The sequence below is a fragment of the Scyliorhinus canicula genome, chromosome 10, assembly GCF_902713615.1.
Source record: "Scyliorhinus canicula chromosome 10, sScyCan1.1, whole genome shotgun sequence".
Taxonomy (NCBI): domain Eukaryota; kingdom Metazoa; phylum Chordata; class Chondrichthyes; order Carcharhiniformes; family Scyliorhinidae; genus Scyliorhinus; species Scyliorhinus canicula.
Window position 1 is genome coordinate 82,636,688 of NC_052155.1, and position 27,406 is coordinate 82,664,093.

The following is a 27,406-nucleotide window of genomic DNA, read 5'->3' on the forward strand; positions in this document are numbered from 1 at the left end:
AGACCTTGCGTGAAACGGTATCAGTCATGGGTCAAGATATCCAAGGCCTGGGACATTCTGCGCGGGCAGTTGCCGAGGCACAGGGCAGGGCAGCACTGTCACAAGCATCCATGTACCAGGGCCATCTGGACATTGCAGCGGTGCTCCACAGCTTGGCCCAGTCACAAAGGGTCATGGCTGTCTTGGCTGCGGGCGTTGATGGCATTGCCCGGGCACTGACTGATCTGAGCTATTCACAGAGAGACGTGGCACAGTCCCAGAGAAAGGTGGTCCAGTCCCTGTGCTACATGGCTGCGGGCATTGAGACAAAAGCAAGTCTCCAGGACTGGCAATGGCAGGTGGCAGTGGAGCTGCCGGAGCTCGCTCCGGCTGCAGCCCCGACCCAAGGAGTAGCCCGGGAGCCGTCGAGCACCCGGAAGGAGAACAGGATGTTGTGGCCGGTGCCAGTGATCCCCGCAGGGGTGGTGCAGGATAACTCCAGTGCCTCAGACCCTCGCACATCAGATGAGCAGTGGGCAGGACAGACAGCATCACGCCACCTGCGACACCCGAGAGACTGCCAGGCCCATCCAGGTCCAATCTCCCCAGGGATGGCCGCCAAAGGTGACCCAGGTCACGGCCGGCTATTGGATGTGGGCATGGGCCAGGTCCCCAGGTCAGCCACTGCGCATCGCCCTTGTACCTGGCCCCGCCCTCCTCCCTCCTCCCCCTTTCAGGCGATGAAAGGCAGACATGTTAGCATGGTGCGTAACACCGTGCCCAACCAGGTCCAACAGCCTACACAGTGGCCCTGGCCTGCACTGCAGCCCCTGCCCCCACATATCCCCCTCCTGCCCCTGCTCTTCCAACCCCACACCTACCTCCAGCCGTTCCCCTTTGCACTCTTCCCTCTGCACTGCACCTCTGGCCGCATTAGTGCCCGGCACCCCAGGGACCTCTGACCCAGCACCCCTCTCAACAGGCAGGAATACCAGTGGCTGGCACTACCCATGCCAGCGGTATGTTCTGTGGCCCCTGTCCGGTGCCCTCCTGTATGATCTACTGTGGGTATCCCCCTTGGATGGACTGAGTGATGCCCCGCCGGCAGGGTGCCGCCTGGTTGTGAGTGGGGGAGTGGTGGGAGCACCCTCTGCTCTGCGCAACCACAGATCACGGCAGCCGGTCAGTGGGGTACGCTGCATGATGGCTGCTTTAAAGACAACGGTAATGGACATCCGTGCCTAGATACCCTGGTACTGGAGGAACACCCCAACCCCCACGACCAATCCCCTGGTCATGCCACGCTACTCCCCCATCCTCAAAGACGCTCCTCCAGCAAGCTAGCCAGCAGCAGGACCGGCAGCCCACAGTCATGCCTTTGGGAACATGTCCAAAAGTGAACCTTGCCATTGGTAAATCCTCCGGGTGGAGGTGGAGCATTGCGGGAGGCCCGGAGAATACCGTGGCGGGCCAGTTAATGATATGCCAATGGCGTTTACTGTACAATTTGCATGCCCATGCCAGTGTGCAGTGTAGAAACTTTCACACCGTTGTTAAGGCACCGGAGCATGGCATTCCGTTGGGCGCCCGGCGATTTACGGTTCACGCACGATTCTCCACCCAGTCATGTTTCGCGATTCTGCCGTCGCTGAACGGAGAATCCCGCCCTGTTCTTTATCTGTCTCTCTTAATCACATCTCTTTATTCCTCTTTCTCTACGTGATTTGGCAATAAAATAATAATTCTAACTGACGCAACCCTGTTGAGGCTCAGTGAGGATTCTGCAAGATGACTGGTCAAGGAGATACACAATTACTTGACCTATTCACACAGATCCCTGATCCCCAGACGTCCCAGGGAAAAAATCCATAGAAAATTTGCAGGCAAGAATAAACGTAAAAAACAGCAGGCACCACCGCGGGATTCTCCGACCTCCCTGCCGGGTCGGAGAATCACCGGGGGGTAGCGTGAATCCCGACCCGCTGCCATATTCTCCGGCGCCTTTTTTTGGGCAGAGGCGGGATTCACGCCACACCGGTCGGGGGCCGTTGGCAGCGGCCCCCCCGGCAATTCTCCGGGCCCCGATGGGCTGAGCGGCCGTCCGTTTTTGGCCAGTCCCACTGCCGTGGGATACGCATGGTCCCACATGGCGGCACCCGGCAGGTAAGTCGGCGGGGACGGTCCTCTGGGGGCGGGAGAGGGCGCCGGGGGATCCGACCCTGGGGGGGTGCCCCCACTGTAGCTTGGCCCGCAATCGGGGCCCACCGATCTGTGGGCGGGCCTATGCCATGGGGGCATTTATTCCTTCCGCGCTGGCCCCTTTAGGGCTCCACCATGGCCGGCGCGGTGAAGAGTACCCCCCGCGCATGCGCGGAACCACGCCGGCGGTTCCGCGCATGCACAAGATCACGCCGGCCATTCGCCGCATGTGCAAACTCGCACAGACCCTTCGGGGCCGGCTGGAGCGGTGCCAACCCCTCCGCCATCCACCTAGCCCCTGAAAGCGCGGAGCATTCCGCACTTTCGGGGGCTGCTGACGCCGGAGTGGTTGCCGCTGGTTCTCCCGCCAGCATCGGGTCTTAGTCCCCCAGAAGGGAGAATCCGGCTGCACATGTTCATTGCTAAGTGCAAATCCCAGCCAATGAATGCATTCATCAACATGCAACCTATTTTAAGCATATAAATTTGATTAAACGATGTTAAGACAGATAAAAAGGCTATTGTAGGAAATTAATTTTTTTAATGTTAGATTTGAAGCTGAAAATGTCCTGTCTGATTTATAGGTTCATATCCAGAGGGATTCTTTGCACCTTGGATGCAAATGTTTCTCCTTGTGCCCAAAAGTAAAATCATTTGCTTTGAGAAGTTTGTCGTCCCACCTCCCCCCCCCCCCCCCCCCCCCCCCCCCCAACACCAAGCACAAATCAACTCCATCCATACCCAGCAGAAAGATAGGGGCAGCAGGGTAGCATGGTGGTTAGCATAAATGCTTCACAGCTCCAGGGTCCCAGGTTCGATTCCCGGCTGGGTCACTGTCTGTGTGGAGTCTGCACGTCCTCCCCCTGTGTGCGTGGGTTTCCTCCGGGTGCTCCGGTTTCCTCCCACAGTCCAAAGATGTGCGGGTTAGGTGGATTGGCCATGCTAAATTGCCCGTAGTGTCCTAATAAAAAGTAAGGTTAAGGGGGGGTTGTTGGGTTACGGGTATAGGGTGGATACGTAGGTTTGAGTAGGGTGATCATGGCTCGGCACAACATTGAGGGCCGAAGGGCCTGTTCTGTGCTGTACTGTTCTATGTCTATGTTCTATGTTCCACAAGTACAAAGAGGGATATGTCAGCGACACTCCAGCAGGTCCATAGCCGATTGGAGGAGTCCCAGAGTCTACGGGCGCATGAGATGTCGCCGGCAATGCGTGGCACCGACGCCAACTCTGCTGGAGTGGGGACTGCGGTGAAGAGCCTGTTGCATGACGTTGGCACCATTAGTGAAGGTGTCCAAGGCGTTGCCCATGCTGGCCTTGTTCCGCTCTCAGATGGGCATAGCTAAGACTCCGCGGAGCTTGTCCCAGTCGCAGGTGGGCATTGCTGAGGCACTGCAGAGCATGTCCCAGTCACTGAGGAGTATCGCCGAGGACATCGACACGATAGTGCAGACCATGGGGAACCACCAGGGATAGCAGACCAGATGATGTAGGGGTAGCCGGGGCTTGAACTAGCTACCCCTCCATTCCAAGGGGAATCCCAGGGCCTTATGGACACCGACCAGGAGTAGGGGGTGCTGAGTGCCAACCCAGACCCATCCCATGGAGTGGAGATGGTGGCCATCAGATCCCCCGAGTTCCACCCTTCTGATTGGGCCACGTCTCGCTGCCAGCACATGGGACAGGATGGGGATGTGCCGCTGACAAGTGTGCCTGGGCCCTCCGGCCTCAGAGCCCCTAGAGGACGTCTGAGAGGGGCATAGAAGGCAACGGGACATAGTAAGTAGCAGGCTGCCTTCACCTCTGATGTGCATCCTGGGGACACACCTCAACGGTGTGGTAAAGTTTGGTGGGCAAAGCACATTGAGGATCACTGAGGGCATTGGGGAGGGGGCAGCACCATTTGGAGGTTGGGGAATTGTCAAACACAATAAACACCTTTGTGCACAACCAGCATGATGCCTCTGTCACTTTCTTCCACAATGCAGGCCAAGGGTTGTCCCTGGAACAGATACACACGATCCAGGGGTTGGCATGGTGGTGCTGCAAACGGTTGCCCCCCCCGGTTGACCCCTCCAGCTCAACACCCCAGCCTCTCATGGTGGCCTACTCCTGCGGAGGGTCCTCCACCTCCAGCCGAGGGCCCCCATCAAGCATTGGGGTAGCAAGTCCAGCGCCCCGGGCTCTTTATCTGTGAGCAAGTCGGTTACTCCCCTCCTCAACTCACCACAGAAGCCCTTCCGCCATATTTACGTTTTTCAAAAGGAGTACTAATCGGCGCTAGTGTGATCACTTGCTGGGGAGGCTGCTGAATGATGGGAGGCTGTTGGATAATTGGCAGCTCTCTAATTGCATGGAAATGCATGGAGATGATAACTGGATTCTCGCCACACTACAGCGAGATCCCAATTTCACCAACAGGAGTGGGCCGGTTGCATCGCAAACTGTTTGGCGCCTGGCCCGGTTCCTGTTTTCTGCCTTTCCCGTTATACATCAGCCTCATTTCGCTCGAGCGAGAGTGTAACAAGGCCAGAGAATCGTGACTTGAATATGGGCTAAACCGGTGAGAAACTCCCCAGGGCCCAAAAAAGTGACCGAGTGTCATTGAATAGCGGTGGGGAACTCACCGGCAGAGCTGGAGGGAAACTCCCTGGAAAACCTGCCCCAAAAAAAATGAACTTAGAAATCTTTTGAGAGACTCGCATCTAAGGTCCAGCTATCATGTAGAAGGATGTTTCAGAATATAAATCAAGACATAGTTTGCCCAAAGGTTTGATGGGTGACTGAACATTCAATAGGACCCGTGTCTTTCACATTGAATCAATGAACGATTAACACAGAAGGGGCCATTCGCTCCATTAAGTTGGTGTTTGTTCTTTTGAAGTGCCATCTAGTTATCCCTATTCTTTCCCCATATCCCTAAAATTATTTTTCCCTCAAGTACTTTTACAATTCCCTCTAGAATGCTACAATTAATTAGACATCTAGCAACCTATTAGGCATTTCCAAATCCTAACAACTCAACATGTAACAAAATATTTCTGGGAAATAGGAGGGAACGAGGGAACCGTGGTTTACCAAAGAAGTGGAATCTCTTGTTAAGAGGAAGAAGGAGGCCTATGTGAAGATGAGGCGTGAAGTTTCAGTTGGGGCGCTTGATAGTTACAAGGAAGCGAGGAAGGATCTAAAGAGAGAGCTGAGACGAGCAAGGAGGGGACATGAGAAGTCTTTGGCAGGTAGGATCAAGGAAAACCCAAAAGCTTTCTATAGGTATGTCAGGAATAAAAGAATGACTAGGGTAAGAGTAGGGCCAGTCAAGGACAGTGGTGGGAAGTTGTGTGTGGAGGCTGAGGAGATAAGCGAGATACTAAATGAATACTTTTCGTCAGTATTCACTCATGAAAAAGATAATATTGTGGAGGAGAATGCTGAGACCCAGGCTATTAGAATAGATGGCATTGAGGTGCGTAGGGAAGAAGTGTTGGCAATTCTGGACAAGGTGAAAATAGATAAGTCCCCGGGGCCGGATGGGATTTATCCTAGGATTCTCTGGGAAGCCAGAGAAGAGATTGCTGAGCCGTTGGCTTTGATTTTTAGGTCATCATTGGCTACAGGAATAGTGCCAGAGGACTGGAGGATAGCAAATGTGGTCCCTTTGTTCAAGAAGGGGAGTAGAGATAACCCCGGTAACTATAGGCCGGTGAGCCTAACGTCTGTGGTGGGTAAAGTCTTGGAGAGGATTATAAAAGATACGATTTATAATCATCTAGATAGGAATAATATGATTAGGGACAGTCAGCATGGTTTTGTGAAGGGTAGGTCATGCCTCACAAACCTTATCGAGTTCTTTGAGAAGGTGACTGAACAGGTAGACGAGGGTAGAGCAGTTGATGTGGTGTATATGGATTTCAGTAAAGCGTTTGATAAGGTTCCCCATGGTCGGCTATTGCAGAAAATACGGAGGCCGGGGATTGAGGGTGATTTAGAGATGTGGATCAGAAATTGGCTAGTTGAAAGAAGACAGAGAGTGGTAGTTGATGGGAAATGTTCAGAATGGAGTTCAGTTACGAGTGGCGTACCACAAGGATCTGTTCTGGGGCCGTTGCTGTTTGTCATTTTTATAAATGACCTAGAGGAGGGCGCAGAAGGATGGGTGAGTAAATTTGCAGACGACACTAAAGTCGGTGGAGTTGTAGACAGTGCGGAAGGATGTTGCAGGTTACAGAGGGACATAGATAAGCTGCAGAGCTGGGCTGAGAGGTGGCAAATGGAGTTTAATGTGGAGAAGTGTGAGGTGATTCACTTTGGAAAGAATAACAGAAATGTGGAATATTTGGCTAATTGTAAAATTCTTGGTAGTGTGGATGAGCAGAGGGATCTCGGTGTCCATGTACATAGATCCCTGAAAGTTGCCACCCAGGTTGATAGGGTTGTGAAGAAGGCCTATGGTGTGTTGGCCATTATTGGTAGAGGGATTGAGTTCCGGAGCCATGAGGTCATGTTGCAGTTGTACAAAACTCTAGTACGACCGCATTTGGAGTATTGCGTACAGTTCTGGTCGCCTCATTATAGGAAGGACGTGGAAGCTTTGGAACGGGTGCAGAGGAGATTTACCAGGATGTTGCCTGGTATGGAGGGAAAATCTTATGAGGAAAGGCTGATGGACTTGAGGTTGTTTTCGTTAGAGAGAAGAAGGTTAAGAGGTGACTTAATAGAGGCATACAAAATGATCAGAGGGTTAGATAGGGTGGACAGCGAAAGCCTTCTCCCGCGGATGGAGGTGGCTAGCATGAGGGGACATAGCCTTAAATTGAGGGGTAATAGATATAGGACAGAGGTCAGAGGTGGGTTTTTTACGCAAAGAGTGGTGAGGCCGTGGAATGCCCTACCTGCAACAGTAGTGAACACACCAACATTGAGGGCATTTAAAAATTTATTGGATAAGCATATGGATGATAAGGGCATAGTGTAGGTTAGATGGCCTTTAGATTTTTTCCATGTCGGTGCAACATCGAGGGCCGAAGGGCCTGTACTGCGCTGTATCGTTCTATGTTCTATGTCACCTCTGGATCTGGTCAATCACCTTAAATCAGTGCCCTCTTCTTACTGACCTTTCAACCATTGGAAACCATTGCCTATTTACTCTATCTGAACTCTGCATGATTTTATACACCTTCACCAAATGCTTTCGCCTTCTCTGTTCGAAGCCTCAGGTTTTCCAGTCCATCCACATAATTGCAACCCCTCATCCCTGGAACCATTCTAGTAAATCTCTTTTCACCTTTTCCAAAGTCTTCACATCTTTCCTAAAGCGTGTTGCCCAAAACTGACATTAGACTCCATTTGAGGCCAAACTAGTTTTTAATAAATTTACCTTAGCTTCCTTGATGTTATACTCCATGCCTCGATTTATAAAGCCCTAAATCCCATATGCTTAATTAACTTCTCAGCACCCCTTTTCTCATATAGTATAAATTGGTGCTCCCTTTGAAATTTAGCATTCATGCATTAATTCTGATCCGTGCAAGAAGAGAAGCTTCAACAGCATGTCTCTTTTTCAGTAATCCTGCTAAGTAACTTCTTTGTTAACCTGTCCTGACACCTTCAAAACTTTGAGCACAGACATCACCAGGTCTCTTTCTTATCGCATTCCCTTTAAAATTGTACCAAAAGAACAAAGAAAAGTACAGCACAGGAACAGGCCCTTCGGCCCTCCAAGCCTGCGCCCACCATGCTGCCTGTCTAAACTAAAATCTCCTTCACTTCCAGTGTCCCTATCCCTCTATTCTTTTTCATGTATTTGTCAAGATGCCCCTTAAACGTCACTATCGACCCTGCTTCCACCACCTCCTCCAGCAGCGAGTTCCAGGCACCCACTACCCTCTGTATAAAAAACTTGCCTCTTACATCTCCTCTAAACCTTGCACCTCGCACCTTAAACCTATGCCCCCCTAGTAATTGATCCCTCTACCCTGGGAAAAATACTCTGACAATCCACTCTGTCTATGCCCCTCGTAATTTTGTAGACCTCTATCAGGTCCCCCTTCAACCTCCGTCGTTCCAGTGAGAACAAACCGAGTTCTTTCAACCTCTCATCAGAGCTAATGCCCTCCATACCAGGCAACGTCATGGTAAATCTCTTCTGCACCCTCTCTAAAGTCTCCACATCCTTCTGGTAGTGTGGCGACCAGAATTGAACACGAGACTCCAAGTGGCCTAACTAACGTTCTATACAGCTGCAACATGGCTTGCCAATTTTTATACTCAATGCCCGGCCAATGAAGGCAAGCATGCCGTATGCCTTCGTGATTGCCTTCTCCCCCTGTGCTGCCCCTTTCAGTGACCTGTGGACCTGTACACCTAGATCTTTCTGCCTATCAATACTCTTGAGGGTTCTACCATTCACGGTATATTCCCTAACTGCATTCGACCTTCCAAAATGCATTACCTCACATTTGTCCGGATTAAACTCCATCTGCTATCTCTCCGCCCAAGTCTCCAAACGATCTAAATCCTGCTGTTGTCCACTTACAGTCCTCATCGCTATCTGCAATTCCACCAACCTTTGTCCGCAAACTTACTAATCAGACCAGTTACATTTTCCTCCAAATCATTTATATACACTACGAACAGCAAAGGTCCCAGCACGGAACCCTGCGGTACACCACTAGTCACAGCCCTCCAATCAGAACAGCACCCTTCCATTGCTACTCTCTGCCTTCTATGACCGAGCCAGTTCTGTATCCATCTTGCCAGCTCACCTCTGATCCCATGTGACTTCACCTTTTGTACCAGTCTGCCATGAGGGACCTTGTCAAAGACCTTACTGAAGTCCATATAGACAACATCCACTGCCCTACCTGCATCAATCAAGTTTGTGACCTCCTCAAAAAACTCTTATCATGTTAGTGAGACACGACCTCCCCTTCACAAAACCATGCTGCCTCTCGCTAATACGTCCACTTGCTTCCAAATGGGAGTAGATCCTGCCGCAAAGAATTCTCTCCAGTAATTTCCCTACGACTGACGTAAGGCTCACCGGCCTGTAGTTCCCTGGATTATCCTTGCCACCCTTCTTAAACAAAGGAACAACATTGGCTATTTTCCAGTCCAATGATTGACATATATCAAAACAACAAGCCTAATACTGAACCTTGAAGAACGTGACTGCATACCACCCTCCAGTCTGAAAAACAGACATAACACTACTTTTTTCTGTCTCCCAGGCAATTTTGTATCTATGCTGACATCCCTTTTATCCCATTAGCTTCAATTTTGATAACAAACTGTGTATTTTGCACACACATCATTATATTGTGAAAAACTAGCATAGCCTGTTTGATCCAAAAATCCTATCAGTTATAAAGGTGTGTGAAAAAAACCCTAAGTTTTATTAAATCTGAAATGTAATTCAAAACTTCCCTTGCATAAACTAAAGGTGAGACATTTATTTCTGTCTGTGGCACTGTCTACTCCAGGGAATCAATGCAAGTTTGTATAGTATGACAAATAAATAATTGCTCCCCTAAGGGTACAAGCTATTTTAGCACTGGGTTGATAGCAACAGTTAACTACAGCAAAAGGATGAATTTTTAACATGCAAATAGTGTTAAAATTACTTCAATTATGTCAAACATAAATACTCTATTTTGACAGTGGAGTAATTATGTCACATACTTAGGCTCATTAACATTCAGGACTCGTCCCTCAGAGGTGATAAGTGTTCGCCGTGGGTTCTGTTTATCCTGATTTCTGAAAGGAAATTGATAAATTCACTAAAATAGTTTGTATCCGATTAAACAAGCAGCTGTTCAAGATATATGTTAAAAATCCACAGACACTGATTTTATCCATTGATTACTTATCTCATTGGCAAGTGGTGACACATGTGGACTATTTCAGATATTAACAGACGGTGGCACAGTGGTTAGCACTGCTGCCTCACAGCGCCAGGAACCCGGGTTCAATTCCAGCCTTGGGCGACTGTGTGGAGTTTGTAGATCCCCCCCCATGTCTGCATGGGTTTGCTCCAGGTGCTCCAGTTCCCTCCCACAGTCCAAAGATATGCGGGTTAGGTGGATTGGCCATATTAAATTGCCCCATAATGTCCAGGGATGTACAGGTTAGGTTATGGGGATAGGACGGGGGAGTGTAAATGGGGAGAGTGCTCATTTGAAGGGTTGGTGCAGACTCAACGGGCTGAATTGCCTCATTCTGCATTGGAGAGATTCTATGAAATTGTATACCTCACCAAAATGCCCATTCCTTTCTAGCATGTACCCAGCATGTGGGGTAAGCTATTTAACCAATTCTATCAGTATCTAACATTTACACAAATGCTCTTACTCTGAGGTGACTGGTTAGGAATTTGCAACATGGACCCTGGCTGATTTTTTTTTTAAACAAAATCTGCACTAAACTTGTTAAAAGCCCACAGAGCATTATGAATGAAATGAAAATGAAAATTGCTTATTGTCACAAGTAGGCTTCAAATAAAGTTACTGTGAAAAGCCCCGAGTCGCCACATTCCGGCGCCTGTTCGGGGAGGCCGGTACGAGAATTGAACTGTGCAGCTGGCCTGCCTTGGTCTGCTTAAAAAGCCAGCTCTTTAGCCCTGTGCTAAACCAGCCCCTAATTATTGAGATGGTTCGGAAATTGGCAAGTGACAGAGTGGGGATATTGGGTAATTACTCTAATTGGCAGAAGGTGACTAGTGGTGTACCACCAGGTGTTGGGGCCTCAATTATTCACATTATTCATTAATACCTGGATGATGGGATAGAAAGTCATATATCCACATTTGCTGACGATACAAAGTTGGGTAGCATTGTAGATTACCTAAATGACAGCATAAAATTGCAAGAAGATATTGACAGACTAGATGAATGGGCACAATTGTGGCAGATGGAATTCAATGTTATAAAGTGTGAGGTTATCCATTTTGGACTGAAAAAGGACAGAGCAGAGTACTAAATGGAAAGAGGTTAGGTACAGTGGATGTCCAAAGAGATTTGGGGGTTCAGGTACATAGATCCTTAAAATGCCAAGAACAAGTGCAAAAAATAATCAAGAATCTAATGGAATGCTTGTCTTTATATCTGGGGGATTGGAGTGTAAAGACACAGAAGTTATTCTGCAGCTACACAAAACCCTGGTTAGACCCTACGTGGAGTACTGAGAGCAGTTCTGGGCACTGCACCTTAGGAAGAATATTTTGGCTTGGAGAGAGTGTAACGTAGGCTTACAAAAATTATACCTGGATTATAGGGGTTAAGTTACAAGTAGATATTGCACAAATTAGGCCCGTTTTCGATAGAATTTACAATGTTAATGGGTGATTTGATTGAAGTATTCAAGATATTAACAGGGAAAGACAGGGTAAGTAAAAATAAACTATTCCCACTGGTTGGAGATTCTAAGACTAGAGAGCATAGTCTAAAAATTACGGCAAGACCATTCAGGAGCGATGTTAGGAAGAACTTCTTCCTGCAAAGGGTGGTAGAGGTTTGGAACTCTCTCCCACAAACAGCAGTCGAATCTAGAACAGTTGTTAATTAGAAATCTGAGATGGAGATTTTTGTTAGGCAAAAATATTCAGGGATATGGGCCAAAGGCAGGTAACTGGAGTTAGGCCACAGATCAACCATAATCTAATTAAATAATGGGACAGACCCAAGGAGCTGAATGGCCTACTTCTGTTCCTATGTTCCTATGACACCAATAATAGTGTCTCCATTGTCAGTTGCTGATGTAACCCTGATCAGAACTCGCAACATGGGAAATCACAGGCCGAAGAGGTTCACTAATCTATCATGTGGTACAGTTACTCACAGCATCCAATTGTGTATTCTCAAAGTCAGAAAATTGTCATGATTTAAAATGCATTAAATACAGATAAATATACAAATGAATTAATAGTCTCCTTTTTCAGCGTTCACTATCTGAAGTTACTGTGTTTATCATAGAGAGTTTGTAAGTTTTATTATAATACACTTCACTTCTTTCAGTATTAAACTATTCGAGCATAGAACATATGCACAGTACATGCCCTTCAGCCCACAATGTTGTGCCAACCATTTATCCTAATCTAAGATCAACCTAACTTACACCCCTTCAATTTACTGCTGTCCATGCCTGTCCAAGAGTTGATTAAATGCCCCTAATGACTCTGACTCCACCACTATATGTGTAAAGAACCTACCTCTGACATCTCCTCTATACCTTCCTACGATCACCTTAAAATTATGTCCCCTCGTGACAGCCATTTCCGCCCTGGGGAAAATTCTCTGGCCATCCACTCTATCCATGCCTCTCATCACCCTATACACTTCTATCAAGTCACCTCTCTTCCTTCTTCGCTCCAGTGAGAAAAGCCATCGTTCCCTCAACATTTCTTTATAAGACATGCCCTCCAGTCCAGGCAGCATCCTGGTAAATCTCCTCTGCACCCTCTCCAAAGCATCCACATCCTTCCTATAATAAGGTGATCAGAACTGGACACAATATTCCAAGTGTGGTCTAACAAGGGGTTTTATAAAGCTACAGCAAAACCTCATGGCTCTTAAAGTCAATCCCCCTGTTAATGAAAGCGAACACACCATTCTTAACAACCCTATCAACCTGGTTGGCAACTTTGAGAGATCTATGCATGTGGATCTCAAGATCCCTCTGTTCCTCCACACTTCCAAGAATCCTGGGCGGGATTCTCTGACCCTCAGCGCCGAAATCGTGTTCGGTGCGGGGGCGGAGAATTACCCAAAATAGGATCCCAGGCCGGCACACGATTCTCCGGCGACCAGAGAATCGCCGCCGTTCGCGTGCGCGTGATTGACGCTGTGCTGGTCGGGGGCCGTTGGGAAAGGCCCCTCGGGTGATTCTCTGCGCTCGACGGACCACGTAGCCGCCAAACAGCACGGGTGAGTTAACTCCACACCCCCCCGAAATCTCTGCCACCCCCAATATGACCAGCCTCCCCACCCCAATATGACCAGCCTCCCCACCCCAATATGACCAGCCTCCCCACCCCAATATGACCAGCCTCCCCAATGCCCCCAATGTGATTCCACCCGAAGGGAACTCGGAGTCGCGGCTGATGTGGGCGTTATGGTGGGGGGGGGGGGGGGGGGGGGGAATTGGGATCGGACACCGGGAGGGGCCTTGATGACGGGCAGGCCCGCAATCGGGGGCGACCGATCGGAGGGCCATCGTGATCTGGGAGCGACCTATCTTCCCGCTGTGTAGCGCGGGCCCGTGTCGGCAGCACCCGCAGCGAGGTGGGTCGCCACGACCATGCGCGGCCACGCGGTCTGTACAGCAGGGCCCCGCCAGCAGCCAGAGCTGCGGGACACATGCCGGGGTCCTGCTAGCCCCCTGGAAAACGGGGAATCACCCCGGACTTTCGAGGAAAAAGTCCAGAATGGTTCTCGCCCGTTTTCCAGTGGCTGTGGGGACTTAGTCCCCAAAGGGAGAATCCCACCCCTGCCTTTAACCCTCTATTCAGCATTCAAATTCTACCTTCCAAAATGAATCACTTCACATTTATCTAGGTTGAACTCCATCTGCCACTTCTCAGCCTCGCTCTGCATTCATGTAACCATCCATACAATAGCATTCAAAAAAAACTACCACAATACAATTTTGTTTAATAACAGGCTGCCTATTCCTAAAAAGATTTTCTGCAACTTGATCAATCTTTGGAAAAGACTGGCTGCAATTCTCCGGAAAGATTTGTAAATGGTAGCGAGCGGGAACTGCTGCGAGCTTCCTGGTGCTCGGCCTGACGAGGCCAGCAATGTAATACAACATTAATTGGTCCCATGGGTTTCATGCAGAAAATGAAGGCTCATAAGCTGATTTGCGGGACCACGCATGCCACCCCCTCTAACAAGATCGAGCAGCATTTAAACAGCACTTGCGCAACCAGCCCCACTCAGCTCGCATCCATGACGCCAAGACGACCGTCCCCAAGGTTTGGAGACGCAGACCTTGGGAGGTTCCAAGATGCGGTGAAGGCCAGGAGGGATCCCAGAGAGTGAGCCACAGGGCAGCCAGTGTCGCCTGGGAGGAAGTGGCAATGGCCATCAGCTCGGGCAGTGTGACCAGGAGGGCTGGCTTCCAAGAAGGTCAATGACCTACCCAGACAGCACGGGTGGGTTAACTCCACCACCGCCCCGTAACCTCCACCTCCCCCAATATGACCAGCCTCCCCCATGTCCCCATCTGCTGCTGCCAACCCACCCTTTGCTTCCCCCCTCCCATCACCCCAACCCTCCCATCAATGTGAACCACACGTGTGGCTAATGATGCCCTCTCTGTGTCTCCACAGAGAGGCTCTCCCACAATCGTTGGGAGAGGGTCCAGAACGGCGGAGGGATGCCGATATAAGAAACCTCAGAACCTTCGAGAAATGGGCCCTAGAGGTTACGGGGGTGGCCGAGGAAAGAGCTATCACCAATGCCTAGGTCAGTTCACGCCGCAGAGGTGAGGATCCATGCAGCACCACAAGAATGGACTGTCACACGTGGGTTGTTATTGCCACACAGACTGACCCATCCCTCCCACTGACCACGTGTTCATTCCCCCACAGGTCCTCAAGCCAACGGCGCCGCCCATCCGGGGTGGCCCCCACCCCTGCCTCCTATTAGACGACCTTGGAAGAGAGCTCCGAGGATGCCACACATGATGTGTCACACTGTCATCCCCATCTTCCACCAGTGCAGAGAAATGCACCTCGGTGGGAAACGTTAGTGGACAGGCTTCTGGGGCACAATCTAGTGAGTGCCGCACAGTTGCAGATGCATATTAGGTGGAGGCAGTATCGCCCAGGCGAGACAGCAGTTGGAGGGCTGCTGCATCCCAAGACCCAGCTGGGTTCCAGCCTGATGCTGAGCCTCTGGAACAGATTTACCTGGAGCAGATGGAGACAATAGGGAGCGGCCAGGACATCCAGAGGGAGGTGTCAGTGATACTCCAGCAGGTCCATAGCCAATTGGAAGAGTCCCAAAGGCTACAGGAGATGTCATCAGAAATGCGTGTTACTGAGGCCAACATTGCTAGGGTAGCGACCGCAGTGGAGAGCCTGATGCACGACTTTGGCAGCATGAGTGAAGGTGTCCAAGGCATTGCGCAGTCGGTGACGGCCATGGCTGAGGGCCTCAGTATCCTGTCCCAGTACCAGGCTGACCTTGATGAGGTGCTGCGGGACATGTCCCGTTATCAGATGGAAGTGGCTGAAGCGCTGCGGAGCTTGTCCCAGTTGCAGGTGGGCATTGCCGAGTCACTGCAGAGCATGGCCCAGTCACTGAGGAGTATTGTCAGCGCATTGACACCATGGTGCAGACATTGGAAAGCCTCCAGGGGTGGCAGAGCCAGATGTCGCAGGGGCAGCAGGGACAAAATCCAGCTACCCCTCCATCCCAAGGTGAATCCCAGGCCCTATGGGCATCAACTGGGATAAGAGGGCAACACGGATCCATCCTATGGAATAGCAAAGGTGGCCAACAACAAACCCTCAGTTCCACCCCTCTGATGAGGCCATGTCGCAGAACCAGCACCCGGAACAGGGCAGCATAACTGTGCATGTGCCACTGACAGGTGCGCTGGGCCCTCTGGCCCCAGAGGATGCCCGCCAGGGGCATTGAAGTCCACGGGATGTGGTAAACAGCTGGCTGTCTCCACCTCTGACATGCATCCTGGAGATAAACCTAGATGTAGCGTTATAGCAAGGAAAGCTAAGCACATCAAGAAGCACTGAGTGCACTGGGAGAGGGCGGGGGGGGGGGGGGGGGGGGGGGGCACCATCTATAGTGGGGCAGTGGTGTACACTTCAACGATATCGTCACCACAACCAGTAATACATCTCTGGCTCTTTGTTCCGTGATGCGGGCAGACCACCAATCCCATCCCCCAGACATATACTCCCCTCGCGACTCCCTGCCCATCTCCCCTCACGGCTCCCTGCCTCCCCCCTCGCGACTCCCTGCCCACCCCCTCGTGACTCCCTGCCCACCCCCCCTCGCGGCTCCTTGCCCACCCCCTCGTGACTCCCTGCCCATCCCCCCTCGCGGCTCCCTGCCCCACCCCTCACGACTCCCTGCCCACCCTCCCCTCGCGACTCCCTGCCCCCTCGCGGCTCCTTGCCCACCCCCCGCGACTCCCTGCCCACCCCCCTCGCGACTCTCTGCCCATCCACCTCGCGGCTCCTTGCCCACCCCCTCGTGACTCCCTGCCCATCCCCCCTCGCGGCTCCCTGCCCCACCCCTCACGACTCCCTGCCCACCCTCCCCTCGCGACTCCCTGCCCCCTCGCGGCTCCTTGCCCACCCCCCGCGACTCCCTGCCCACCCCCCTCGCGACTCTCTGCCCATCCACCTCGCGACTCCCTGCCCACCCCCCTCGCGACTCCCTGCCCAACCCCCCTCGCGACTCCCTGCCCATCCCCCCTCGCGACTCCCTGCCCACCCCCCCTCGCGACTCCCTGCCCACCCCCTCGCGACTCTCTGCCCACCCCCCTCGCGACTCTCTGCCCTCCCCTCGCGACTCCCTGCCCACCCCACCTCGCGACTCCCTGCCCATCCCCCTCGCGACTCCCTGCCCACACACAGGTAATTATAGGTACTTGCGTTTTATCAGAGAAAATCAAAAACAGGATACACAAATAAACTTTTCAATCTCTACATCTCCCTGTGCCCCTGTGAATTGATTTTATTCCATTGAATCAAAATCCATTTTATTCAAAATCTTCAGTTCAGATAGACATTTGGAAATTCTAAACATATCTGATGATATTTTTCGGTAACATTGGGTGACATCTTCCCAAAAAAATTAGAAAGTGTCAGGGTCTGACTGAAAACCAACAAATAGCACAGGGCTAAATCGCTGGCTTTTAAAGCAGACCAAGGCAGGCCAGCAGCACGGTTCAATTCCCGTACCGGCCTCCCCGAACAGGCGCTGGAATGTGGCAACTAGGGGCTTTTCACAGTAACTTCATTTGAAGCCTACCTGTGACAATAAGCGATTTTCATTTCATTTCATTTCATTTCATTTCTCACCAGAAACACAGCTGAGTTTTCAGATCACACTTAGTGTTACTCTGACGGGGAAAAGGTCGGTTCCACAGAGACCATGACGCTATCTTTAAAGGGCACCCTAGTCTGAGTTTGAAAGAAGATTCCCCAACCCCCCATGGACATGAAGGACCATGCCCACAAACGTTGGGGTGACACCCCCCTCCCCCCAAATCACGGAAGTATTTGAGCCACTCTACTCATTCTGCCCCCCCACAGAAGTATCATGGGGCACTATTCCCTCTCTTCATTTCTGTGAACAGGGCTCCTTCCTCCCCTTCCCCACCCATCATGCATTTTTAAAAAATATAAATTTAGAGTATCCAATTTCTTTTTCCCAATTAAGGGGAAATTTAGCGTGGCCAATCCACCTACCCAGCACATCTTTGGGTTGTGGGGGTGAAACCCATGCAAACACAGGGAGAATGTGCAAACTCCACACGGACAGTGACCAAGGGCCGGGATTCGAACCCGGGTCCATAGCGCCGTAGTCCCAGTGCTAACCACTGCGCCACACATAATAGCAACCTTCCCCACCCGGAACAAGGGTAACCCCGCCACCAGAGCCCACTTGGCAGTGCCCACTTCAGTGCCCCCGGAAGTGCCTGCTTCAGTGTCAACTTGGCACTACCCCTTGGCAGTGCCAGGGTGCAGTTCCAGGACAAGTCCGGCCATGTCTCACACAACCCCGGGCTATTCTCACCTCCGCATGTGGAAATCACATCACTGGCAGTGGGACAGGAAAGATCTCAAACTGAGATTTTGCCAGCGCAAATACCTTTATGGCCCTCTTGCAAGATTTAGTGGGCACAACGGGATTTGTACCTGCAGCAAAAGGGTCTGCTAAATCCTACCCATTGGGTTTCATAAATAATTATGGTACAAATTATTTCGGGAATCTTGAACAAAGCACTTTAAGTTAATGAATTTATACAGTTAATTGAAATAGCAATCTTTTTAATAATTATTATGTTACTTGTCTTTATCTTTAAATTTCCGAATCTTCTCAATGTGTCTGTGGACTTCTAGTCTGGATTCTGGAGTGTAATTTGTAGGTTCCTCCCAGAATTTTCTGTTCATTTCATCTTCATCCAAGTTCGTTTCGTCTTTATTCTCTTCCTCATCGCTGTTGCTTTGTTTACTTTCAATATTCTGTCTGTGGTCAAGTCTAGCCAGAAGAGAAAAATGTGAGAAATAAATCAACACAAAGGAGTTTTCAAAAACAAAAAAGTTAAAGTAAAAAGTTCTAATCCTGTTGTTAATAAAATATGGATGACTGACAAATCTATAATCTAATAGCCTGGCACTGTAATGGAAAAAATATTGGCAATATTTTTTCAGTTGTGGCGGGGTGGAGAATCCCGCCCAATAAATTTGCGTTGTTCTTGAAATAAGAATCACTGCAAATATTGTAGGGTTAAAATATTGCATTCATTTTTAAATTACTGTCCGTGTCATAAGGACATGTTTAGATGTATGCTCCAAGTAATGAAACAGGACAAGTTAGTGACCTGAAATGAATCAAACTGAAATAAATAAACAGAGAAGTTCAGGATAAAGTTACTGGTATAGAATTCATCCATTTCAATAGTAGAAAGGTGACCGAGGCTAGGTTAATTAGTTGGAATAAATAGAAGATTGAACAGTGGACTAGCAGTAGGAGATTAATACAAACTAGATATGGTACAGGTTAAATAAATACACATTTACATATGCACGGTTGCACAATGGTTAGCACTATTGCTTCACAGCGCCAGGGTCCCAGGTTCGATTCCTGGCTTGGGCCACTGTCTTTGTGGAGTCTGCACATTCTCCCCGTGTCTGTGGGTTTCTTCTGGGTGCTCCGGATTTCTCACACAAGTCCCGAAAGACGTGCTGTTAGGTGAATTGGATATTCTGAATTCTCCCTCACCCTACTAAATAAAGGACTTTGTGGAAGATTATTCTTATGTAGGGAGTGTGCACAGTCTGGGTCATGTTGACATTGAAAAGGAGGAGGTATTGGGTCTTTTAAAAGATAGTAAGGTAGATAGGTCTCCTGGGCCAGATGAGATTTACCCAGAATACTGAGGGAAGCAAGGGAGGAAATTGCTGGGGGTCTGACTGACATCTTTGTATCCTCAATGGCTACAGGGAGAATAGCTAATGTGGTACCACTGTTTAAGAAAGGTAGTAGGCAAATTATTGGAGAGAATTCTGAGGGACAGGATTTATACCCACTTGGAAACAAATGGACTCATTAGCGATAGACAGCATGGTTTTGTGATGGAGAGGTCATGCCTCACTAACCTGATTGTTTTTTGAGGAGATGACAAAGATGATTGATATGGGGAGGGTGGTGGATGTTGTTTACATGGACTTCAGTAAAGCTTTTGACAAGGTGCCCAATGGCAGACTGGTACAAAAGGTGAAGTCACATGGTGAGGTGGTTCAATGGATACAGAACTGGATCGGTCACAAAAGGCAAAGGGTAGCAGTAGAAGGGTGTTTTTCTGAATGGAAGGTTGTGACTAGTGGTGTTATACAGGGATTTGAGCTGGGCCTCTGATGTTTGAGGAAAATGTAGCTGGTCTGATTAGTAAGTTCGCAGATGACACCAAGGTTGTTGGAGTGGCAGATAGTATTGAGGAATGTCAGGATGCAGCAGGACATCGATAGGTTGGAGACTTCGGCAGCGAGATGGCAAATGGACTTTAATCCAGGCAAATGTGAGGTAATTTTGGTAGGTCTCGCATGAAGGGGAAATATACTGTGAATGGCAAAACTCTTAGGAATATAGAAAGTGAGAGATATCTGGACATGCAGGTCCACAGATGTTTGAAAGTGGCAACACAAGTGGACAAGGAAGTCACAAAACTATACAGAATGCTTGCCTTCATTGGACGGACATCGAGTATAAACACTGGCACGTCATGCTACAGTTGGATAGAACCTTAGTAAGGCCGCACTTGGAATATTGCGCACAATTCTGGTCACCACATTACCAGAAGGATGTGGAGGCTTTGGAAATGGTGCAGAGGAGGTTTACCAGGATGTTGCCTGGTCTGGATGGTGTTAGCGACGCGGAGAGGCTGAATAGACTCGAATTGTTTTCATTAGAAAGATGGAAGTTGAAGGATGACCTGATAGAGGTCTACAAGATTATGAGAGGCATGGATAGAGTAGATGAGCAGGCACTCTTTCCCAGGGTGGAGGGACACTAGAGGACCTAGGTTTAAGGTCCATGCGGCAAAGTTTAGAGATGTGCGAAGCAGAGGCTCTGCCGTCGTGAACATGGGCGCCAAATACTAGTTTGAAGCATGCGCAGGTTGGCTAGCTCCAACCTTTTTTTAAATAAATTATTTTTTCCAATTAAGGGGCAATTTAGCGTGGCCAATCCACCTAACCTGCACATCTTTGGGTTGTGGGGGCGAAACCAAAGCAAACACGGGAAGAATGTGCAAACTCCTCACAGACAGTGACCCAGGGCCGGGATTCGAACCCAGGTCCTCAGCGCCATAGGCAGCAATGCTAACCACTGCGCCACCGTGCTGCCCGGCTAGCTCCAACCCACGCATGCGCGGCTGACATCACGACGGCTGACGGCTCCAACCTGCGCATGCGCGGTTGCCATCTTCCCCTCCGCTGCCCCGCAAGACGTGGCGGCTTGATCTTGCGGGGCGGCGGAGGGGAAAGAGTGCGTCGCTTTGAGACGCCGGCCCGACGATCGGTGGGCACCGATCGGGGGCCAGTCCCCTCCCGAGCACGACCGTGGTGCTCACTCCCCTCTCCGCCCCCCACAAGCCACAAACAAAACTTTGGCGCCATGTTCACCAGGCGACCAGGTGTGGTTGCCGTCGTCGTGAACTGGTCGGGAACATCAGGCCGCTTGGCCCATCCGGGCCGGAGAATCGCCGGTCGCCGTGAAAAACGGCGAGCGGCGATTCATCCGAGCGGGGTTGTGAGAATCGCTGGGGGTGCCAGGGCGGCGTGTCGTGAGTCGCCTGGCCCTCCCACGATTCTCCCACCCGGCGTGGGGAGCGGAGAATTCCGCCCCTTGTTTTTAATAAATGAACTCTGATTGAACTAAAATACTTGTGTGATTATTTGTCTACACAACCTGTGATTATAGAAGAGCAACAACGGCGTTCAAAAGGCACCTTGACAAATACATGGATAGGATGGGTATAGAGGGATACGGCTCAAGGAAGTGCTGAGGGTTTTGGCCAAGGTTGGTATCATGACCGGTGCAGGCTTGGAGGGCAGGAAGACCTATTCCTGTGCTGTGTTGTTCTTTGTTTTCTTTGTACCCGAACAGGCGCCCTTGTGTGGCGACTGGGGGATTTTCCCAGTAACTTCATTGCAGTATTAATGTAAGCCTACTTGTGACAATAATAAAGGTAATTATTATTCTATTAAAAATAAGTATCTGATACATATATATCTGTACAGAAGAAAACATACAGAAGGAAGCAAAGAAATAAATTATGAATGTGAAAATGGGGACTGCAGCAGGATGCGGAAGAGCTGGGGCGAAATTCTCCGCACCCGCGGAAAGTCGGCAAACGGTCGTAAAAATCGGGACCGTTTTACGACGGTCGCGAAGGCTTCATTTCCCGACCGATTCACTTCCTGGAAATGGGCTAGCAGCGCGGCCGCGTCAATTACGTGCGTGATGACGATGGAACGCGACGACGACACGAACCCGCCCATGTGACGCCGCCCGACGCCGTAAAAAGGCGCGGGCGACCACAGAATCTGTCGGGCAGGATGTCGGAGCCTAGGCGAGCTGCACCTCGCTTTATTGATGCAGACGTCGAGGCGCTGCTCGATGCCGTGGAGCAGAGGAGGGGCATCATCCGCCCGCGGAGAGGGCATCGCCAACCTGCCAGCACGGTACGCCAGGCCTGGCGTGACGTGGCTGCTGCCGTCAGTGCTGTGGGGCAGACCCCTCGCTCAGCAGAGCAGTGCCGAAAGAAGCTACATGACCTCACCAGGTCTGCCAGGGTAAGTGCCATGAGGGTGCCCCCTAGTCACAACCATCCCTCCCCCTTAACTGCCCGGGGGGGGGGGGGGGGGGGGGGGGGGGGGGGGGGGGGGGGGGGGGGAGAGGGATTGGGGCAGAGTTATTTGAGGGTGGTTCACAAAGTTGTCACAGACCCAGCGCTCTGGCCCCGAGGAGAGATGCAATCATCTGATGACAACTTGCCCCCCCCCCAAACTGTGCCAGTATCAGAACGGACTTCTGAGACCTACCGTTTTGTAATGATCTACCTATGTTTCCTCCCCCAACAGGCCAAGGCCGGTCATAACCACCGTGAGCGGCACAAGACTGGAGGGGGTTCGCCCAACATGCACCCCCTCAGCACCTTTGAACAGAGGGCACTGGACCTTGTTGGGGGGTCTGCCACCCGCGATATCGCGCAATGCGAGGTTGGCGGAACTGCAGCAAGTGAGACAACCCTCCCTGACAAACACCCTCCCCCCCCCCCCCCATCCTCTGTCCCTTCACACACCCTGCCCACTGGGACACCTCCCCATCCTCTGTCCCTTCACACACCCTGCCCACTGGGACCGTCCAGCGGCCTGCCGAGCAAATCGAAATAACCCGTCTCATTCTCTTCCCTAGGACGTGATGCCGAACGACCAGGGCCGTCTGGCTGCAGACGGAGACACGAATCTGCCGCCACCTCACCCGGGGCCTCACAACAGAGGGTGCCCGATCAGCGGGCAGCCCTATCTGCCCCAACCCAATCTGCGGACCAGGACGCACAGAGGGTTCGAGGTCCACCACCACCACAAGAAATGGCCAGGGACAACCCTCCTGTCGCTGAGCGGCCCCACACCCTGGACGAGGACCTAACCATTGAGAGCGTCGGGCTTGCGGCACTGCTTTCTCCCACCACTTCCATCATCCCAGAGATACACACCCCGGCGGGCCTATTTAGTGATGAGTCTCCTGGGGCACAGTCTGGTTGGCACATCACAGATGAGCAGGTACAGCAGGTGGAGGTCGGAGCAACAGAGGGCCCGGACTCGCGGAGGCCAGACCAGGCCCAGGATGCAGCTGGCTCCCAGACGTTTTCAGAGTTCCTGGAGTTTCTCAACCCACCCGCACAGCCGATGCCTCAGGAAACCCAGGGAAACAATGACGGGATGAGGGCTTCCTTCCAGACTCTGCAGACGCTGTTAGAGGAGTCGATCCGCGTCCAAGAGCAGGGAGTGGTGCCGCTCATGGCAGAGACCCAGTCCGACACCGCACGGGTGGCATCCGCGGTGGAGGCAATGGGTCAGGTTATGCAAGACGTTGGGATTAATGTGCACGCGTCATCCTCGGCCCTGGACAGGGTTGCCCTCTCACAGGCAGCAATGTGCCAGAGCCAAACCGACATTGCCGGCGCCCTGCGGGCCATGGCCGAGTCTCAGCAGGTCATTGGCCAGTCGCAGCAGTCAGTCGCCGAGAGCATCAACCGCCTGACACATGTGCTGGATGGCGTCGTGCACAATCAGGTTGAGATCGCACAGTCCCTGGCGGGAATGTCTAACTCCCTGGACTCCGTCTCTGCAAACCTTCGGATCCTGGTGGATACCGTTGCAGGCCTCCAGGACTGGCAGCGCCAGGTGTCGGTGGTGCGACGGGGAACCTCCCCGCTCGCACCTCTGTCCCAAAGTGAGGCCCGGGGGCCACCGGGCTCCCCGAGGGAGGAGGAGGTTTCGGGGCCCGTCCCATTAACTCCATCACGGGACGTCCCGGAATTCTCGGCCTCCCCCCGTCCCATCCCTGGTGCATCGGGTGGGCAGCAGGCAGAGCAGGGTGGCACAATATCACCCGAGACGCCCGCAGAGCAGCCTGGCCCATCAAGGCCGGGTCGCCCCAGGAAACGCTTGGCCAAGGAGAAACGAGTCGAGGGGGGCGATTCGCAGCAATCCTCCTCCACTCCTGCTGTATCATCTGGGGATTCACTTAGACGTAGTGGTAGGGCCCGTAAGGCAACTAAGATAGACACTGAGTAAGTTGGCACGGGTGAAGGGCCCAGTTTAGTTGTAGGGGTAGGGCACCTGTAAATAATTGTTAATATTAAACACACTGTTCCACCTTACTTGTAATACCGTGTGATTGTTCCACAGCCACAGGAATCGTGATGGTGACCGAGTGTCGCTGGGGGTGGCGGGTGGTGAAACCTCGGTGCCGGGTGTGCAGTCCCTGCCCCTACCCCCCTCCCACAGCTAGCCCACGCGGGCACGTGATGGAGTGTCAGTGACGAACTCAGCGGCCACCAAGGTGGATGGTTCAGCTATTGCCATGGGTCAGACTCTCTCTAACGATTCTGAGCTCACAGCTCTTCGCAGAGCGGGCTGTCATCATTCCACATGGCACTGATCACACCCGCTGACACAGCCATCAATGTTGTGCCATTCCGTCTGGACCCAGTGATAAGCGTCATGTCGAAGTGGAGCAGTGTACACTGAGGGGGTGGGGGGGTTTGGTGGTGGCAGTTGTGTGGTGACCCTCTGCATGACTAGCGATGCAGGTGGTGGTTTGGTGTTCATCGGGGACGTCACATGCGATGCGTGAACCGTGCTGCCACCATGGCATCGCGTGCCCGCCGTCCTTGCCGGGTCCGTCGTGCCGCCTCCTGGACATCACCAGCACCTGGGTCGTGTCTGCGTGCTGCGCCCGCCACTCCGCCAGCGTCCTCCTCCTCCTCCTCCTCCTCCTCCTCTGTGCTGGCACCACTGCCACTAGCTTCTCCCTCCGCCTCCTGCAACAGGTCATCTCCCCTCTGCATCGCGATGTTGTGCAGCGCACAGCAGACCACTACAATGCGAGCGACCCTGTCGGCCTGGTACTGCAGGGCCCCTCCGGAGCGGTCCAGGCACCTGAATCTCATCTTCAGGAGGCCAAGGCAGCGCTCCACCACACCCCTGGTTGCTGCATGGGCCTCGTTGTATCGTGTTTCCGCATTGGTCTGAGGCCTCCGTATCGGCGTCATCAGCCAAGACCTCAGCGGATAACCCCTGTCACCTAGCAACCAGCCCCTCAGCCGGGGGGGACGTCCCTCAAACATCGCAGGGATGAACGACTGCGCTAGTATGTAGGAGTCATGCACACTCCCTGGGAACCTTGCACAGACGTTCATGAACCTCATGTGGGGGTCGCATACCACCTGGACATTAATGGAGTATGTCCCCCTCCTGTTTGTGAACACGTCCCTGTCCACAGCAGGCGGGCGCATGGGGACGTGAACACAGTCGATTGACCCCTGAACCCTCGGTATCCCGGCCACACTGGCAAATCCACGGGCTCGTGAGTCTTGACTTGCTCGGTCCTCGGGAAAGGTGATGTAGCGATCGGCGATGGCATAGAGGGCGTCGGTCACATCCCGGATGCACCTGTGCACCGATGACTGGGAGATCCCAGAGACGTCCCCGCTCGGAGACTGGAAGGAGCCGGTAGCATAGAAGTTCAGAGCGACCGTCACCTTGATGGCTACCGGGATCGCGTGTCCTCCCCCCGTTCCACGTGGGGCGAGGTGCGACAGGAGTTCGCAGATATGTATCACCGTCTGCCTACTCAGCCGGAGTCTTCTCCTGCAGGTGATGTCCGGCATTGTTAGGAAAGAGACCCGGACACGGTACACCCTCGGCTTTGGTCGTCGCCTCTGACGCCGTGGCTGCACCCTCACTCTCTCCTCTTCCTCTTCCTCCTCCTCCTCCTCCTCCCCCCCCCCCATGCTGCTCGACGACTGGCAACTCCTCGGCCCTTCCCTCTGCTGCTGCAGCTGGCCCTGCAGCCACTGCGGGTTGTGGGTGTGGATGCTGCTGCATCTCCAAATCCAGTAGAGCGGCCCCAACCACTGCGCAGAACATAGCCGTTCTGTTCCCATGCATCGTGCTAACCTACAGAAGGGTGGTGGGGGTCGGAGAAACGGGACATGTTAGACGGACGTTAGTCGACACCTCGGCAGCCTCCTGCCACGGGATACCTGTGTGTCCCGGTGGCCTGGTCGCGCTGCTGACACGCGGTCAGCCTAACCCCTGGTCACTTCCTGCATCCAACGGCCAGTAAACTATGTCCTCCTCACGGGTGCGTCAGTGGCCTGTGGCCGGAAGCCACAGGGGAACCAGCGGCCGTGTCCTCGTCACCTGCACACCATGGCATGGTGGCAGACATTTTGTTACGGGGTTGGACGGCTCACTCTCTACCTAAACCCCCCCCCCCCCTCCGTCGCCCCCCACTGCCTCCCCCGTCTCCCCCACTGCCCCCTCCGTCTCCCCCACTGCCTCCTCCGTCTCCCCCACTGCCCCCTCCATCTCCCCCACTGCATCCTCCGTCTCCCCCACTGCCCCCTCCGTCTCCCCCACTGCCCCCTCCGTCTCCCCCACTGCCCCCTCCGTCTCCCCCACTGCCCCCTCCGTCTCCCCCACTGCCCCCTCCGTCTCCCCCACTGCCCCCTCCGTCTCCCCCACTGCCCCCTCCGTCTCCCCCACTGCCCCCTCCGTCCCCCCCACCGCCCCCGTTCTGGACCCCCTCCCGTTCCCAGGGATGCCTTCCCCGTTGTGGCCAGACTCGAGCGGTGCGCTGAGCGGTGCGCTGAGCGGTGCGCAGAGTGGTGCCCTGACCTCCTCCAAGCAGTCGTCAGCCAGGCCGACTGGTTGACGAATTTAAAAAGCAGGTGTGTTTCACGACGTCCAAACAGGGCGCCATGACGTCGGGACTTCGGCCCATCCGGGCCGGTGAATAGCGGGGGGGCTCACAGTGGCGATTCTGGTCGTGTCAGGGGCGGGAAGGAGGCGTTTGTCGGGAAACGCGACTCCGACAATTTGCGGGGTTCGGAGAATAGCGGGAGGGCGTCGGAACAGCGTCGCCGTAAAAATTTCCGACGCCCGCTATTCTCCGACCCGTCGTGAGTCCGGAGAATCTCGCCCCTGGTTCTGGAATGAAGTGTTCAAAAATAATGAGCCTACAAGTTGAAAAGTCAGATAGTGTTCATCCTAGAAAACAGGACATTGCAGAAGGGAGAGTGCTGACATGAACTATAGTTTTCACAACACCATTCAAAAGAAAGTGTCACAAAGAACCGGAGAGTGAAAAATATTTACCCCTGTTCAGGAAAGGAAAGGAAACTATAGGCTAATTAGTCACCTCTGTTGTAGGGAAATGTTAAATTTACAGTATGGAAT

At 52.3% G+C, this 27,406-nt stretch overlaps 1 protein-coding gene across 8 annotated transcripts in view; it reads right to left on the minus strand.

Moving 5' to 3' along the window:
* Positions 1 to 27,406, minus strand: part of lrrc6 (leucine rich repeat containing 6) — a 159,634-nt gene that overhangs the window by 87,867 nt on the left and 44,361 nt on the right. For all 8 annotated transcript variants that reach the window (XR_005462052.1, XR_005462051.1, XR_005462054.1 and 5 more), the window contains 2 exons: positions 18,219 to 18,410; positions 9,856 to 9,930 (listed from right to left, as the gene is read on the minus strand). Coding sequence is in view for 4 of the 8 variants with exons in the window: in XM_038809249.1 (XP_038665177.1) it covers positions 9,856 to 9,930; positions 18,219 to 18,410 (267 nt within the window). In the remaining 4 variants the exon portion in view is untranslated. The remainder of the gene's footprint in view (positions 1 to 9,855; positions 9,931 to 18,218; positions 18,411 to 27,406) is intronic.